Raw genomic sequence first — 16,780 nt, forward strand, 5'->3', positions numbered from 1 at the left:
TTTTGCCATGAAGTTAAATGGGCCTCCCTTGCCGTTCCTGCCCAAGGAAAGGGCTGTGACAGCTGGAGGCTGCTGATTTGCCTGGGGTGTCCTAGTATTCCCAAGGAGTCCCGCCTGGAATCAGAGATCTAGGAACTGGATTAGTCAACACGTCTCTCTGAATGTGTTTTGCTTTTCAAGGGCGGTGTACAGATGGCAGAGGGCCTCGCTGCTTCCCGACAGCTGCTTTCTGCTCTTATCTCTGTACTTGAAGATTTTGGAGGTGCTCATCTCTCGCTATTGACTAGACACAGAACCTTAAATGCTTTTTGTGTAGGACCATGAAGTGTGTTTAAAATCTGGGAGAGGGAAGGAACATATGGGCAGTGGAGAATGGGATAGTTGGGGTTTTTGTGTGTGTGTGTGTCTAAAAGAAGCCTGACCTGAGTTTTAGGCCTTCTTGTGGCAGCCTTTCCCGAGCTAGTCCCTGGGTAGCAGATGTGCGTCTACCCTCTTCTGCCCTGTGTCTTCTTTCACCAGTACTTTATCAAGGCTGTCCTCTCCCGTGACCTTCATACAGAAAAAAGGTGACAGAAGAGTGATTGTGGAAAGATGTGGGGCATGAAGATCAAACTAGCCCTCTGCAATTCCTCCCTTTTCTAGAACCTGACCCCTCAGTGTCCTCAGCAGTGAGACCCTTCAGGCAGCATGGGGACAGGGCACATTTGGGCTCTCTGGAACATGCTGTCCTCGTGGCAAAGCCTGTGAGGGCCACCCAGCCTGCACAGCAGGGAGCTGCACGTCACATCCTAGGGAGCAGCCAAGCTGAGCACCTGCCTGTGGCCTCCCGCCCTCCCCTTCTGCATCTCTCTTTGTTCAGCCCCTCTTCCTTCAGGTGTTGCTCGTGTTTCACCAGCTCTGCCTCCTGGTGAGCTTGGGCCTGTCCCCTTGCCTTACCCTGCCTCAGTGATCCTGTGGGCTGCTGCTGGGCCGGGCCTGGTCCTGCCTGTTCTTGCTCTGGAGCCTCCTCTGGTGTTGGCCGCGCAGCAAGCACTGGGCTCCCCATGGATGCTCCTCCTGGCTGGCCTTCTCCTCCCTGAGTCCCTTTCTCACGGCCTTTTGTGCAAGCTCTTTAACCAACGTACCTCTTAAAGAGGGCAAGGAATGTGACTGGGAGCAGAGGAGTGTCAGGGCAGCTTAGGTTCACCAAAGTGACAAGTGTGTCACCTCCTTCGCAGTTCTCCCTCTGGCTCTGCCATGGAGGCTTGGCAGCTGGTAGCACCGCCTACCTCCATGCTGGTGCTCTGGGCTCCTCTCCCAGACCCTGGAGCACAGAGATAGTTTAATCTGGGGTGTCCTAAGGTGATACAGCAAAATGCATAATTTTGGCCATGCCCTGTACAGGGTGTCCTTTCAGGGAGACTGGCTGCTCATCTTCCAGGGGGTGTTAATTATCAGTCCTTGATGGGTTATCAGCCCCGACAAGTTGCCCAGAGCACCAGGACTGTATGCAAATGCCTTCTCGTTTCTCCGTCATGTATTTCAGTTCCCATAAGACCCAGATGGTTATGGTAAATGAGTTTTCAAGCAGAAGTAGCCATTCTTCAGTGGTCTTGCTAACCTCTGACTAGTGAGTGTGGGGGCAAAGGTCAGCCCTGAGAAACATCCTCCTTCCTCTTTTTTTTTTTTCTTTTTTTTTTTTCTTTCCGTAGGAGTTCCTTGCCTCCCATCACTCAGTAGCTACTTGTGACTTGGTCAAACTCTGTGCTTGTGTGACATTTAGGGTCTTGCTTGAGCAGCTGGGCACAAAATGTCCATTTAGTTTTTTCTTTTGTCATGAATGATGTTCTCACTGGAGCAGGTGTTTGCTAAAGTCAGGTTTAGCAGAAGTCTACCCGTGTGCTTGATACCGCTTCATGCAGCAGAAGCTGCACCCGGAGCTCTCTGTGCATGTCCCAAATAGGGGCCCTCCTTTAGGGCGCTTGCTGGGATGTATTTGAGGTGCTCAAGCTGCAGCCCTTGTCTTTCACAAAGATCATCCCATTTGGTTTGTCTTACTGGAGCCTAATGACTGAGGGAAGTGGGTAAGCAATGGGTAAGCAGGGGGTTTGCTGCCTCCTCGAGTGAGCTAGTGCACAGCAGAAGCACCCATGGCAAGGTGGAGTTCAACTCTCCTCTTTTCCCCCACCTAATCCTGCAATTCCAATGGAGATCACCACTAGCTTAAGCCTGTGAGAGTGGCCTGCTGTAGTTCTCGGCAGGGAGTTGCATGTTCTGGGAACTTCTCTGTTGCTGCTTGACTAATGATCCCACCTCAGTGTGAAACAAGGTCCTGACCACATCTGGTCACCAGCTTATCATCTTTGCCCTGGAGTGGAGGAGCAGAGCACAAGGCAGCTGTCAAGAGGGAGTGTTTCAGATGCAGCCCCTCTTGAACGTGTGAATCACAAACCCAGGAAATGGGGCAAGATCTTGTGGGACTGCCCTGAGAACTCTGCACTGAGACCACAACTGGTGGTAGATGGGAGGGAGACCAAAAAAAACCCCCATCTCTGGACATGTATCAAATGTCCTTGCTGACAGACTAAGCATCTCGGGGCCAGGGCTCCTTCATGCCCGCCTGTACTGTGTAGTGTGGGTTTGAGCGCAGATTTCTGTGCAGTTTGGAGACTCCTTTCTGTGGCAGCAGCATCCAGTTCAGTGGCGGTCTGCACAGCCCAGGGAGATGGAGAACCAGTCCGCTCTTCTCCGCGGCTGTTCTGTGCCAGGGTATGGGAGGCACGAGAACTCAGGGGGCTGTCCAAGGGACCCCATATTGAGCAGAGAAAGGCTTTTACTGCCTTTCCTTCACCCCTGAGGCAACTCTCTAACTCCTGTCTTGGAGGACATGTCCTCATGTCATGTCCTCTATGTCATTCATATTACCTTCTTCTGTAGCCTTTGGGCTCTGTGCCAGTCTTGCAGCAGCTCGCTGTAGTGGCTTACACTAGAAGAACCCCCTTTATGCTACCCTCGCAGGTGAATTATTTTATCCACAAAACTACTGGAAAAACATAGTAGAGGAGCTATGTAGCATTGGAGGTTAAGGGATATCCCTACCCTTTCCACCCCCCCTCCAAAAAGCACAAAAAAACCAACCAAACAAAAAAACACCCCCTACTTATCACAGTGAAATATTTAATGTACTGAAAACCTAAATAATGTGTCTTTTGAATCTTTATAAGCATGAACCAAAAGTTGAAGTCTGAACTTAGCTTCTCAAACTTGTATTTCACTAAGAAATGACTTAGGGGTATTAGCCCCGCTGACTGCAGTCATTGCCAGCAGTGCTGGAGGACAGAGCATTTTAGTCTTATTTGTGATAGTTCAGTGTGCTGGAGAATTTTTCTTGCAAATGTGATAGTGGTTGCCTGCTACCAGTTTGAGATTAGATTTCGGACAGTATTTTCACTAAAACCAAATTTTAATGTGAAAATAGATGTGATTTTTTGTTGTTGTTTCTTTAATAGAATTGCCTATGCTGATAGCAAACACATTCTTTAATGGATTAAGCTTGTAAGATTGGCTGAGAAGCAGAAAAGTAGCTTGTGATAATACTTATAACTTGTTCCTAGGAGCCCCCCTCCCTGTGCAGCCCCAAGTTAATCTTCTTCTACTCCGGTAACTGCTGCTTTCAAGATACTCTTGGAATTTCAGTCAGTGACAGAATTTACCTTTTCTTCTCTCCTTCCTTCCCCAGACATGCACTCCTTGCTCCCTCTGCCCCGGACCGGGCTGTTTTCTTTGGCTGTGGGAAGGAATTCCAGGTTATGGAGTCAGGGGTAGCGGCTGCGCTGGGCTCAGCGCTGATGGGGCTGCAGCCCCCGCTCTTCCTTGCGGCCATCCCCGCTCTTCCTTGTGGCCATCCCTGCTCTTCCCCGGGCACGGGGGCCCTTCTGCCCCTCCTGTGCTCGTGGCTCGGGTGCTGCTGGCTGTAGCACCGGTGCCACCAGACGCGCCGTGCCAGGAGCCGGGAGGGTGCCCGGTGCCGTGCACTGCCTCTCGAGCACTGCAGGCAGCTGCAGCATGGAAGGCTGTCGCTCTAACTTGCTCTGGGGAGCACTGGAGAATAAAACATGTCCATAAAACAGCATCCTTGTTTATTCTCCCTGCTCTGGAGTTCTTTTTGGCCTCTCTCAAAAGTGTCCTCTCTGTGTGATCTCTATACAATATCCTCTCTTTGTGGTTCTTCCCAGTCGTGGAGGGGCTGTGCAGCCTTTCTCAGCTGACCCATATCACGGCTTCCCCTTCCCCAGCATTCCCCTTCTGCTTTTTGCTTTCCTGCTTGCAAGTGGTCATGCCTTCAGCCCCCTGCTTGTAAATGTGTTCAGCTGGTTATAAGGCAGAGGATGCCCATGAACCCTAGCCGGGAGGAGCAGTCATTAAGGTTAATGATCTTTGACTAAGGCTGATGATTTGACTTTCTCTCCTGTTTAGAGAGAGATGACACGTGGCCAGGCAACAGTCAGCCCATGTTAGGATATGAGTTTACTGACTGCCTCCAGGGTCCCTCTCTATAGGTACCATGTCATTCTTGACCTCCCAGGGAGCAAAGGGCTCCTGAGAGACAGGTAGATGGGAACTTCCATGTCTGCTCTTGCATCTCCTGCTGCCCTACTTTGTGTCCAGGCCCTGCTGTGCTCTGTGTCAGTGCAGTTCCTCTGCTTGTGGTGAGGGTGTGAGAGTGCCGGGCCCTTTTTGTTACCCTATGCTGAGATCTATGGAAGGGACGAGAAGAATTGGATTAAATAAAGCTTGGATTGTGCTTTGCCTTGCAGACAGACGACGGTAGTGGTTTATATCATGTCCCTAGTGGGCATGGTTGTCTACACGTTCACGCTGAGCCTGGGTTCCCTCTGGGTGGTCTTTGTGACGGCGGGCGTGCTGGGGTGAGTACCTTGCGGGTTGTGACGTGTGCCGGGGCGCAGGGACGGCGTGGGGGACACGGCACATGCAGCCACGGCTGCGCTCCGTGTCCGACGCTCCTGTGGGATACAGGTTAAACAGTCTGCTCGCCACACCTCTGCTCAGTTTGGTTAGTCAGGACATATGTCAGACATAAGCCCTGATTGACTATAGTTGCCTTAAATGCGCTAGGCAGTCAAATGAAAGGATTTGAGCAACAAATAGGACTCAAGCAGGGGAGAAGGAAAAGCACGTGGGTCAGGGTGGCTGCCTGGCCGTGCTGGGGACTGATGCCCTTCACAGTTACCGTGGGAGGCGCTGCCTTCGGGCCTCGTTCAGCACCTGGGGCCGAGGCTCTGTGAGGCTCTGGGCACAGGTTTTGGAGAGCGGGAGGGAGGCCTGTGCACAGTGAGGGGGTGGTGGGACAGCTGCGTGGGCCGCAGTGATGTGCGGGGACACGTCCCAAGCAGCCAGGGATTACAGCATTGGGGCAGGGTGTGGGCTGCCCTGTGCCTCTTCAGTCATCCTTCTAGTAGCTTCTGAGCCTTCCCTGCTGTGTGTTTCTCTACAGGTTTTTCATGACGGGGTACCTGCCCCTGGGCTTTGAGTTCGCTGCCGAGTTAACATATCCGGAATCAGAGGGGACATCATCAGGGCTCCTTAATGTCTCAGCACAGGTTGGTGCACTCTTTCCTTTTCCTCACCTTCCAGAACCTCTTTTTAGGCAGAAAGATCAAGTCATGGTTCTTGCTCCTGATCCCATTTTCTTGTCCATGGTTATTGTCATATACTTCAGACCTAAGCACCTTAAAAGTCTGCTTTTTAAAATGCTGGTGGCATTCCTGTAGCAGAACCCGTTCTCTTTCTGCTTAGGAAATACCTGTCAATATGCCGATGATCTGTGCCTTTTCCAACATTGCTCCTAACAGCCTAGGACCTGCCTTTCTTCCAGTGAGAGAGCAAATTCAGTTCTCAGGCTCACCTCTCTTCCCATCATCTGCAAGTAGGTGCAGGGAAGTGTTTATAGCCAAGTTCTAGCCCAGCAGAACTAACCAACAACTTGGCAGACCTGTATACTCCGATATTTTGCTAGTGCTGGGAAATTGTTTGGGCTGCTTCATAACAGCAGTAGAGCTTGACCCTTCTTTTGTCCTTTTGTAGATCTTTGGTATTGCTTTCACCATCAGCCAAGGACAGATCATGCATCACTTTGGGACCAAGGCAGGAAACCTCTTTCTTTGTTCCTTCCTGTTCCTGGGGACTGTCATAACAGGTAATCAGACTTCCCTGTGTTTCTCCACTGTGGCTCTTCTGCTTGGGCATCTATGAAGGGCTCCTATGTGTAGCAGTGCCTGCAAGAAATAACAGAACCCGTAGCAATGCTGCTGTGCTGCTTTAAGCAGCTCTGGTCTATGGTAAAAAGAAGAGATCCAAGGCTGCCTGCCCAGCTGCTGGCTGGGGTCTCAAAAGATGAGTCTATCGCTTGCTGGGATCAGGAGCCTCTGCACTGCACGTTTCAGAAGTGCTCTCAGTCAGGAGGGTGGCTTCTCCTGTCTCCTTGTCTCCTCCAGGGCTTCTACTGCTCTTTTGGGTCTTGGGGAAAATGATTGGGGCTCTGAACAGTGACTTAATTGCTTTCACATTTCTCTGTCTCCTTCTGTGTCTCAGCATTTATTAAGGCTGATCTTCGAAGACAGCAGGCCAATTTGGAAAGTGAACAGACAGTGAGTAAATCCCCCTTGATCCCTTCTGTGCTCCTGATAATTCACTGCTCTTAGCTCAGGGCAGTACCCAACCTCAGTTCTTTCTAGGAACGGGGTTGGTCCTTTCTGAGTCGCAATTCTAGTTTTGATCCTGTCATCTCAATTCTTCTCCTGCCACCTTTTGCCTGTAGGGAAGCTCCTTGTTGGCATTTTCTGAGAATTGGCTGTAACCCCAGCTCCATTGGAGGCCAGTGTGACATGGTTAATGTCATACTGAATATTTGAGGCTCATTTTTGAGGTTTTGGTCCTTGTGGACTCTGCAGGGCTCTGCATGTCTTCATATTAGCTAGAGACGGGTATGGGTCAGTGCTATGCTCCCTTCTTTGCCCTGTTAACCACAGAGCCCTCAAACGCTTTGCCCTTGTTTTGAGTTGGCTCATCATTCTTCCAGCTCCCTATGGAACAAGTTGTTCTTCCTACTCCCTGTCCTTAGCTGCAGAGTGGAGTCCAGGCTCTAGGACTGGAGGGAAGTCAGTGGCAAAACCCAAATCAGGGCTCGGAGCGCCTGCATCTCCAGCCTTTGTGCAGTGTGTGGAGAAGGCTGCAAGTTGAGGTTTCAGTATCAGAGTCTGGGGTGCCCCTTGCAGTAAGTGCAGCTGTTTGCAGGAGGGAGAGGACCCAACCACGGCAGATAATCTCAGAAGCTCCCCCTGTGCAGAAGGGGCAGGAACTAGTGCTTGCCTTGGCCGCTTTCCCTCATGAGGCTCCTTTTCCAGGACGTCCGCTCAGTGTCCGTGAAGCCATCGGCCCCTGTGACTGGCAGAGCGCAGCTGCTCGGTGCCATGCGGGCCGAGTCGGCTCGGTGCAGCAGGCAGCGCTGCCTTCCTCCAGAGAGGCCAACTGCTCCCCTCCGGAGAGAGCCCCGAGGGTGCATGAGCATCAACTAGCCTCCTCTGGCTGGCTGGCTGCTCAGGAAGGTGCATTTTCAATTACAGAATACCTATAGTCTTTATATAAATATATATATATATATGTACACATATATGTATAAATACACACAGAACTGTCTCAGTACAAATGTATAGAGTAGGATAAGTAGGGGAAGCTGATGCTGCCCTGCATGCTTACGCATGTGATTCTAGAGCAGATGGGAAGAAAAAGGCTGTCTAGTTTAGCAAGTTTGGGCAGAAAGCCCCCACGCCTGCCAACCCCCCAGTTTCTGGGTTAGTGTTTGTTTGTTTGTTTATTTGTTTATTTATTTATTTGTATGCTCCTACAACATTGGTGTAGACAGGGTTAACCAGAACAAAGCTGGCTGAGGGGCCTAAAGAACAGTCTCTTGCAAGAATAGGACCGTATCCCTAGATAACGGTGATGAAGCCAGAAGCAGAACATGGATTGTGAGGCCAAGCCACTGTATGCAAACCCTGAGGCAGCAGGGCTATGAGGTGCTTGTGGCACTGCAGGTCATTGAGAACATATTTGTGGGAGGAGGAGAAAATATGAAGGTCATTTGGCAGGAAACACATTGTCAGGTAGTAGTGGGATTCCTTCCCTTTGGTCAGACACTTCCCTCTTCAGATGATGTGGAGGGTTATGCTTGCACCATTTTTTTCTGTAAGCCTGAGGTACAATTGTAAGGGCCTGCTCTTGGATGCAGGAGAGGACATTGGCACCAGGGCAAGGTGTGTGCGGGTACCATTTCTCTAATCCTAAAGTCCTCCAGAACTGCCTGTGGTAAGAACCAGAGACACATATATGAGGCAAAGGATCTCAGACAGGCAGAAACTGCACTGGCAGCTTCTGCTCTGGGTGCTGTGCTCCATGAATTCCATGATGGACCCCTCTCCCACCCCAAAGGTGGCTTCCAAATGGCAGAGCTCATTTGACTGACTTCTCAGGATTAATAAGCAACTCACAAACCTCAACCGTCTGAAGTCAGGCTGAATCTGGTGCTCTGCCTCAAGCAGGGCAGCGGTCAGCTGGACAACTTCATGTGGTGCCTTTTAGCTGGCAGGGTGGTAATGAGTTTATGGTTGGACTCCGATCTTGAAGATCTTTACCAACCATTATGATTCTTTGGAGAGCTTTGACAAGAATCATGTTCTGGAGCTTTGCTGCACTCTATGTGAGTGATTTTATTGGTATCTCCTTTGGCTGTTCTTCTATTTTATTTTTTTTTCCCTCTCCTCTTCCCTCCCTATTTGCCTCCATCTTTGGAATCATGACTTGTAGCTGTTGTTGCAGAAGACTCCAAGGCAGCAGTCAGATCATGGATTGTGGACTGTAGCTTGTAACCCTAACCCATCAATTTCCATGCCTGCTCACTAGCTCAAGCACAAAGGTAGGAGAATCACTAATCTGCTTGGCTGAACGCTCATGGGTGGCCCAGGCACCAAGCCAATGGCACTTCTGGGGCAACAGCAAGGGCTGCAGAGTTCTGGGAGGTTTTTTGGCCTTCTGAGATACAGGTCTAAGGTGAGGAGAGAGGAGACAGCTCTTAAGATCACTGAAGATGCCCGTATCTGATGCGAGCCTAGTGGATGGGCAGCAGATAGAGAACTGGACTGTCACTGAGTTGTTGGGGAGATGAAGTACAGGCATTCACTGATGGTACGTTTACAGTCCAGACTCTTGGGTGGAAGTGATGCCTGGAGCTCAGTAGAAGAGCTGTGGTGGATGCCCACTACGTACTAGAAGTTTAAAAGCCTCTAACAACACCAGAGTCATTGGGTTGGTGCCTTTCGGTGTAAGGATGCCTCAAAATTATAAAACTGTGCTTGCTCACCTGTAATTCTCAATGGCTCTTGGTTTTTTCTCAGCTATTTCTTAAGCTGTAACACTTGGCTGCTTCCCGTCCTTTGCCTTGGCTGGCTGCTCTGTCCAGTTAACCACACTGCCCTCTGCTTTTTGTTGTGTTCGTTAAATTGCTTCATTTAAGGGACACAGCAGACAAAACTAATGGGGAAAGGCAGAGCAAGTCTGCTGGAGAATCCAGCCTTAGTCCTGCTGAGATTGGGCTGTGTACTAACAGGAGCGTGAAGCTGCTGTGCTTTGGAGCACGTGGAGCAGTTAGGTGGGAAGGGAAAGGTGTGACTTTGGACTGGGCTCTCCTGAGTCTTTCCCTGTGCTGCAGTCTGTGCTACTAGTGCTAGCAGGGGTAAGTGGGCTGGCTTTGTGGGTGCCAGGAGCTGAGTAGCTGCACAAGCTGGGTGGACCTGATGGGATACAGCGGGACTTGGCTGATGGCTGAAGCTAAGTCACTGCTGCCTTTGTGCCTAGCGCAGGACCCAGCTTCGTACAACTGCTGGTGTTATCATGGACATCTCAGCTGCCAAGCACTGCAAGGGACGGCTGTGCTGTGCTGTGCCTGCTGCAAGCAGACAGGCACTCGGCCAGGGTGATCTTCTGGACGATTCAGAGCCTTAGAGGTGTGTGGGCCTCGTCCTTCCTGCTGAAATGCTGCACCTTTTGACTGCATAGCCCTGTTGGTGATGGTGAATTGACCCAGTGGGGACCCATGGCAGAGCTAGGCAGCTGGCTATTTGTCCTGTCTGGTGAACCAGCATCCAGAGCAGAGTCCTGGCTTAGCAAGGTATGCTTCCTTCTGGTCCAGAAATGGAAATGATCTGGTAGGAAGCTGTTAAAATCTTTAATTCTTTGTTCAGTTATTGAATGGCTTTGGGGCAGAGTAGTACCGCCACAGTTTGGCTTCCTAGCACTTTAAGGATGCAACAGAAGGATAAACACACTTGTCAGCTCTCACAGGGAAATTCTTCCATTTTCACCTAATAGTGGCTTCTGGTAATGAAATGGGAAGACTAGCACCAAGTTGAACTGTTGGCTTTCTAGGGAGAAGAGGAATGTGCAAACCTGTAACCTCACCCACAGCCTCAGTGCTGAAGTCGGTGCTGCCTGTCCAGCGATGCAGCCTCTAGGCAGGTGTCTTCCAGAGCTCTTAGTGACTGTGATCTTACTGCAGGGTATTTTCAATTTTTCCCACAGGACTTTCCTTACGTCCACAGGCAGTTTGTCTTCTGTCAGTGCCTTTTTGTGCTTAAAGCTATAATTAAACAGCAGTTGCAAGTAAACTTGTAGTGGGAGCTAAATTAGCCTAATGGCACTATGAAAACCTTGTCTTTTTATAAAGATTGAATTGTTCCAACAATCGGTTCCCAGATCATCAACCAGCTTAGCTTTCTGTACCTCAGGACACTTAGATCAAACACCCTTTCTACGTGATGCTCTCTGTGGATTGCCTTTGCTGTAAGTGAATCAGAAATCATCTAGCACGCTATCTTAGGGATTCAGAGCTGTGTCATTTTATATATTAGATGTTTGTTTATGCTGTGTACAACCTGTTCTCACCTGCTCCTGGTTTCCAGCATCCGTGCAAACCACCTTTTATTGTATGTGTGCATTTTTATTTCCTGCTTGCCTGGATGCAAAGATTTATCTGATGGATGTCAGTGGAATACCCCAAAGCATGTTGCCTTTTCATTCCAAGGACAGGTCGGTAGGGCAATTGCCCAACCTCTTTAGCTTGCTGGAGTCTTTGGCAAGCTGCAGCATGCTCAGCTCTAGAGGAAGTTTATCTAGCAGTGCGTATGAAAGAATTGCTTCAGTTTTGCTTCCTAAGACCTCCCTGCTGCCTGTGTTTATTATGGGGACAAACAGCCTTCTCTTTCTCCTATCTCAATGCCCCGGGCAGGCCATCCTCATGGCCTGTTCCTGACCCCACCTGTGAGTGCAGCCTTCCTTTTCCTAGATGGTGGAGCCCTGTGGCTCTCGCTCATCTTGCAAACCTGGGCTCCTGAAGTCCCACAGCCGAGAACAGGTAAGTGGGATCAAGACTCACAAGGCTTGGCCAGCCTGTCCAGAACAGCCATGTGCTTTGGGATGTGTTCTAGTGGAGTTCAAACCATTTTTTTACCCCCACCTATAACACCACTTCGTGCAACCCTTTTTCTGCCCTTCCCAGTGCTGACAGGAGCTTTCTCTTTGCATTTTCTGGCTTATGCCTCTGGGCATCTCTCTGCAGCTCTCCTCATCTCCCTCTTCTGCTTTGGGATATTGCTGCTGATTTCTGTAAAACCTTTCCAGCTGCAGTTTGTGTAAGAAACTACTCAAAGTGCAACTGTGTTTATCTCTTGCTTCTGTGCTGCTTGGACTCACCTTGACCTGCTTTGGGGTGTGAGTCTTTCCCATGCACTTCTGATCCCTGTCTTGCCCCACAGTGAGTTAACACAGAGCTTAGCCTGTGGGAGACTCCACATTTACCCGTAAGAAATTGCCTGTGTTATTTTGAATCAATGACAACATAGCTTTTCTTTGTCTGACTTGCAGAAAGCAATACCTGAAGCAGGCACTGATCCCATCGTCCTTGAAGAGTCCAAGCTGTGAAAAGGAGGGGTGGCAGAGCTGCCCTCCCCATTCCCACCTTGGCCACCTGTGTTGTTCTCCTGGCATGCGTGCAGTAAGGCCTTGGGCAGCCTCGGAGCAGGAGCCCAGGGGATTCCTTGCAAAATGTGGGAAAGAGCAAAACCAAAAGAGTTGCTCTCTTCAGTTACACCTCTGCATCTTGCCTTTGGAGACCTTCCTGCTTGAAGCAAAACTTGAGAAAAGCCACCTTTCCCCCCTCATCAACCCATCTACGTGCTCAGAAAAGCAAGGCCTCATTTGCAGGTTAGACCTGAGCACATGGGCCAGAGGATACCCTGCACCTGGCCTGTGTTTCTCTCGCAGAGAAGCTGTGACATTGAAGGTAAAAGCTGGACCACACTTAGTTTGCGAGCTACCCTGGAAGAATTGTGGTCTGTTATGAAGCTGGATTGCTCTGCCTTGGTTCCCCTGATGCTCTCCACACTGCAGAGGTGATGCTGGAGCCCCAGCACCTCTCCAGCCAGTGCAGAGCAGCGCAGCTGCTGCTGCCACCCCAGGATCTGTACGTGGCTGTCCCCATTGCAACACTTGGTCTGTGGATAAACCTCTACTGAGAATTCCATTAATGTTACCCTGATGCTCCTATCTATTAGGAGCAATGGTGAGAAACCAGGATGCATCCTAGGCAGACTCCAGCTCAATCTGCCTAGCAGCAACGTCTAGCTGCAGGGTTGAGTCTACAGCCTGACCCTGCCCAGCACCCCTCAGCAGCAAGGGGGGTCAAGCCACAAGCTCCCTGGACCATGGGCCACTGATGATAAAGTGCCTTTTGCATGTTTTAACCCAACATTTTCTTTCGTGAAGTCCTATATTGAGAGAGCCAGGATTGCTACGCTTCGTACGGCCACAGTGAGGTGCCGGAGTGAGGTGGGCACAAAGACTTGCTCCAGGGTGGAAGCTTCTTACTTTATAATAGGAAACTGGAACAAATACCCCCCTTATCAACATGTGTGTTTTGCAAATGTTACCTGACCACAGCTATAGATCCTTATGTCCCTTCTCCTTCCTTTTCAGCATCAGACAGACAGACATTGCCCTGATGGAGACATCACAAATTCCATACTCATTAAATAATGGAGTTGTGCACAAATACTTTTGAAAAAGTAAATGTTAAAGTAGATGGAAATAGCTCTCTTGGACATAGCATTTTTGAGGAAACTTTTGATATTAAACTTTTGCCACTTAAAAGAAGTCCCTTATTCGGTAGTTTGAGATGGCACGGCGGGGGTGTCTCAAGTGTTTTTTAAAGATTTTTTTTATATAAAAGCAAACCATTTCAAATGCATGAATGAAACATGACACTTTAATATTAAATGGCATAAACTGGCTCTCTGTGTTTTTTAATCCTGAAATATTACACAATGCAAAAATTATTTTTTTTGCTCTGTTCTTTTTGCTCTGTTCTTTTTGCTCTGTTCTTTTTTGCTACTTTTCTGCTCTTTTTCCTTCTGCCTTCTTTCTCACGTGCACAGATTTCCCAGCCAGGAGCTCACGCCAGTGTCTTTCTATTTTCTGTGCTGCCCATCTGTTTGGAATATTATTTCATCAAGGTTGCTGCAGTCTGTTCCTATTTCTTCCCTCCTGTCTGTAGTCATAGGCAACTGCAAAGGTAGCTCAGTCCTTGCTCACAGAGGCATCTGGTTTGCTGTCGCTAATAAGCTGGGGAATTGGGGATCTACAACACCTCTCTTCACTTGCCTGTGTGATGTGAGCAGTTAAACCTGGTGCTGGGAGTCAGGGAGAGGTGGGTTTGCTGTAAGGAGAGACCACTGATGTGCTTCAATATGAAGCAGAACTGCCCCCTAATTTCTATATGCTCTTCCTCACTGCTGTGTAGCAAAGAAACAGCCATAATTTACCTGCAGTTTTGTGTCATTTATTAGAAACGGCCCCCATGCAAGTTACGCAACAGTGCCAGGGGCAGCACACGCTCTTTTTCCTGGCAGGAATTCAGGGGATCCTGGGTCAGATCCCCAGTCATCCCCAGATCCCCATGAAGGAAGTCCTTACTGTGGGGGACATGCCCGAGGCGCCCTGTTATCCTAGGGGAGAGACCTCACCCAATGCCCCAGCAGGCTCTGACACAAACTCCTTTAGAACCTGACATTTGACAGCGGCCAGCTCAAATATTGTCTGCATGAGAGAAAAACACATGAGAACGAATGATTGACAGAGAGTCCGACAGTGCTGTGCCAGTGGGACAGGAGCCCTGGTAAAGCCGCAGCTGCGCTTCAGGGGGAGGTTGGCAGTGAAACAGGAGACGACACTGACCTACACCAGGCCTTCACCTTCAGTTCTTCTTCTTGTTTTCTGACACTGCTTCTACTTCCAAGTACTGCAGCCCAATCAGCATCCCCAGGATGGAGAAACCTGTGACAAATGCAGAATGAGTTATGTAAAAAATGCTGGAAATGAGAGGAGACATTCCCACCTCTCCCCACCATTGTCTTCCCAGCTCATGATTCCAGAGCAAGGTTGGGGGACATGCAGAGCTCTACTTACTGGCTACCATGAGGGGTGCCATGACTCCAATGGTCAAGGCCGCGGTGTGGTAAATGAAGACTTCGGAGAGGAAGTGAACAAGGGCCATGAAGAAGGTGAAGAGGGTGATGTAATAGAGGCTGTTGGAGAGCAGAAAGAAGCGTTACCATAAATGCCCTGTGCTCTGGATGTCCCTGACGGTGCAGGGGGGTTGGACTAGATGATCTCTAGATGTCCCTTCCAACCTCAACCATTCTGTGATAAAGCCCATCGCATGGGCAGGTGAATGGCAGAGCAGAAAAGAAGTAAACCCATCTTCTGCCCCATCTGTCCTCACTATAGCAGTGAAGAGGGCAGTCAGAAAAGTCCACCCAACAAAGCTGCTACTCTGCTTTGCCAGAGGAGTCCAGCATTTCTTGGGCTCAGCACTGTTTTTAGGGATGGCTGTGATGTAGTTCTATGCATGATCCAGATCACCCTCTCATAACATAGTGTTTTACCAGCAGTTCTTTGAAGAAGACGGGCACTTCTTCAGGCAATCAAAGTGGATAGCAGAGTCCTGAGGGCGTGAGGTAGATGAGACATGCCACAGGTGGGTAAGGCTGGGAGACCAGTGACGCCAAGGCCCAGCACTAAGCCAGAAAGGTTTCATGCACTTAATGCTTAAGGGGCTCTGAAGACAGAGGGAATTTAACAAACATTCCCTTAAAACAGATGCCCAGGTGACATCCAGGTTCCTGGAATTATGCAGACACTCTTATCAAAGAGGGAAGCTGCTCTGCGGGAAAAAATGGAACTTGTTTGCTGGCCTAGCGAAGTCCAAAAATCCCTGGGCAAGAGCTGAAAGCAGAACTAAACGTCACAGCCAGTCTCTGCTCTGAATGTCAATAAAGTGGGCGAAGCAAGAGCAGGGCGCACGTGAGCTAAGCAGTGTGTGCACACACAGAAGGGAGGCCAGAGCTGGAGGGAGGAGGGCAGCGAGCGCCCCGTACCCGGGCAGCACTTCCCAGGCTGTGGCACCCTGGAGCTCTTCCTGCCCGGCCCCTGCCACCCTCTAGGGGCCTGAGCTGCAAAAAGGGAGCGGGTCCAAGAGCTCCGAGATAAAAATCCTTTAAAGAAACAGCTTCAAGGTAACTGGCACTGCCTCCATGCCCTGCGCCACAGCCATACAAGTAACTCGAGTACCTCTACCCGTCACCACAGACAAACCTACTCAATTCAAGAACCTGCAGCCAGGGGCATAATAATTTTGCTGCATGGAGAATACTCTCCTGAGGCCTTCTGGATACGAGCCTGGGAGGGCAGGGAGAGGAAGATAACGTTTATCAGGCCAGCATGGCTCCCAAGAGATGGGATTATAGTCACGGATACTGCAGGAAGCATTAACAGCAGGTTCTAGCAACCTCTAGCAGAGGCTTTGCTAGCACAGCCGCAGAGCTGGGCTGCTTGGAATTCCCTACAGGAGCAGAGGGCACCTCAGGCCAGGGATGGCACCATCCTCATCCCCAGGCAGCCACTGCCTTCCTCCCTGTGCTCTTACACCCACTGCCAGGGACCTCTCGACCTGCTGCGTGGTCTTGGGCCGAGCTGTCACAGAGCAGAGGTGCCAAGAAGCAGCCTGATCTCATCCCTGCCGCAGCAATGGCACCGCCAGCAGAAGGTCTGCACAGCGCAGCTCAGGAGCCTGGGGCACGGAGAGTGCTCAGACCATCAACTTCTGCCTCTGCTGAGCAGGAGAGCTCAAAGGGGCAGGTCCACCCTCCGGGGAGCAGCGGGTCACACACGGATCCCCTGCTGCCCAGTAAGGGCTTTCCAGGGGAACACTCTGAACCGCAGGGAACGCTCAGGAGCAGCTTCTGACTCCACACTGCTCCCGAGCCGCCCTCCAGGGCAAGGGTTGAGCAGGGACCGGCAGGCAAACGCGAGCACTGCTCTCCCGAGCACTGCTCTCCCGCTCCTCACGTACGTCGTGTTGCGGATGTCGATGGCGCAGAGGCAGCGAATCACCGACGACAGCAGCGTCCAGATGCCGAAGGTCCGGGCCTGGAGCCCGTTCACTGTGGAAAGAGGAGTGTGTGTGGGGAGGATGGGGAGCGGGAGCGCGGCTCGCACGGGGCCAGCGAGGGCGCACGCGAGGACACGGGCAAGGACAAGGCAGCCCCCGGGACACTGGGATGGACGAGGCAGACCCCGTGCAAGGACAAGGCAGCCCCCGGGACACCGGGATGGA

The 16,780-nt window shown here is 50.6% G+C and overlaps 2 protein-coding genes across 4 annotated transcripts in view; one reads left to right on the top strand and one right to left on the bottom strand.

The window, feature by feature from the left end:
• The window catches only part of FLVCR2 (feline leukemia virus subgroup C cellular receptor family member 2), a 35,018-nt gene extending 21,782 nt beyond the window's left edge, over positions 1–13,236 (top strand). Inside the window, exons 6-11 of one of the 3 annotated variants that reach the window (XM_026051778.1) lie at positions 4,797–4,907; positions 5,495–5,600; positions 6,085–6,196; positions 6,592–6,647; positions 11,396–11,464; positions 11,974–13,236. In XM_026051778.1, the coding sequence (XP_025907563.1) occupies positions 4,797–4,907; positions 5,495–5,600; positions 6,085–6,196; positions 6,592–6,647; positions 11,396–11,464; positions 11,974–12,030 (511 nt within the window). In that variant the 3' untranslated portion in view covers positions 12,031–13,236. Of the gene's footprint in view, positions 1–4,796; positions 4,908–5,494; positions 5,601–6,084; positions 6,197–6,591; positions 6,648–8,874; positions 8,961–11,395; positions 11,465–11,973 lie in introns of those variants that run through there. The other 2 variants (XM_026051779.1, XM_026051777.1) reach the window with 2 other exon arrangements.
• Positions 13,237–13,650: 414 nt separating this feature from the next.
• The window catches only part of ERG28 (ergosterol biosynthesis 28 homolog), a 4,256-nt gene continuing 1,126 nt past the window's right edge, over positions 13,651–16,780 (bottom strand). Inside the window, exons 2-4 of the mRNA XM_026051865.1 lie at positions 16,517–16,719; positions 14,572–14,690; positions 13,651–14,439 (exon numbers count right to left, since the gene is read on the bottom strand). Of these exons, the coding sequence (XP_025907650.1) occupies positions 14,360–14,439; positions 14,572–14,690; positions 16,517–16,719 (402 nt within the window). The 3' untranslated portion in view covers positions 13,651–14,359. The remainder of the gene's footprint in view (positions 14,440–14,571; positions 14,691–16,516; positions 16,720–16,780) is intronic.

Source organism: Nothoprocta perdicaria, unplaced genomic scaffold, assembly GCF_003342845.1.
Source record: "Nothoprocta perdicaria isolate Ctin4 unplaced genomic scaffold, notPer1 scaffold_8, whole genome shotgun sequence".
NCBI lineage: Eukaryota > Metazoa > Chordata > Aves > Tinamiformes > Tinamidae > Nothoprocta > Nothoprocta perdicaria.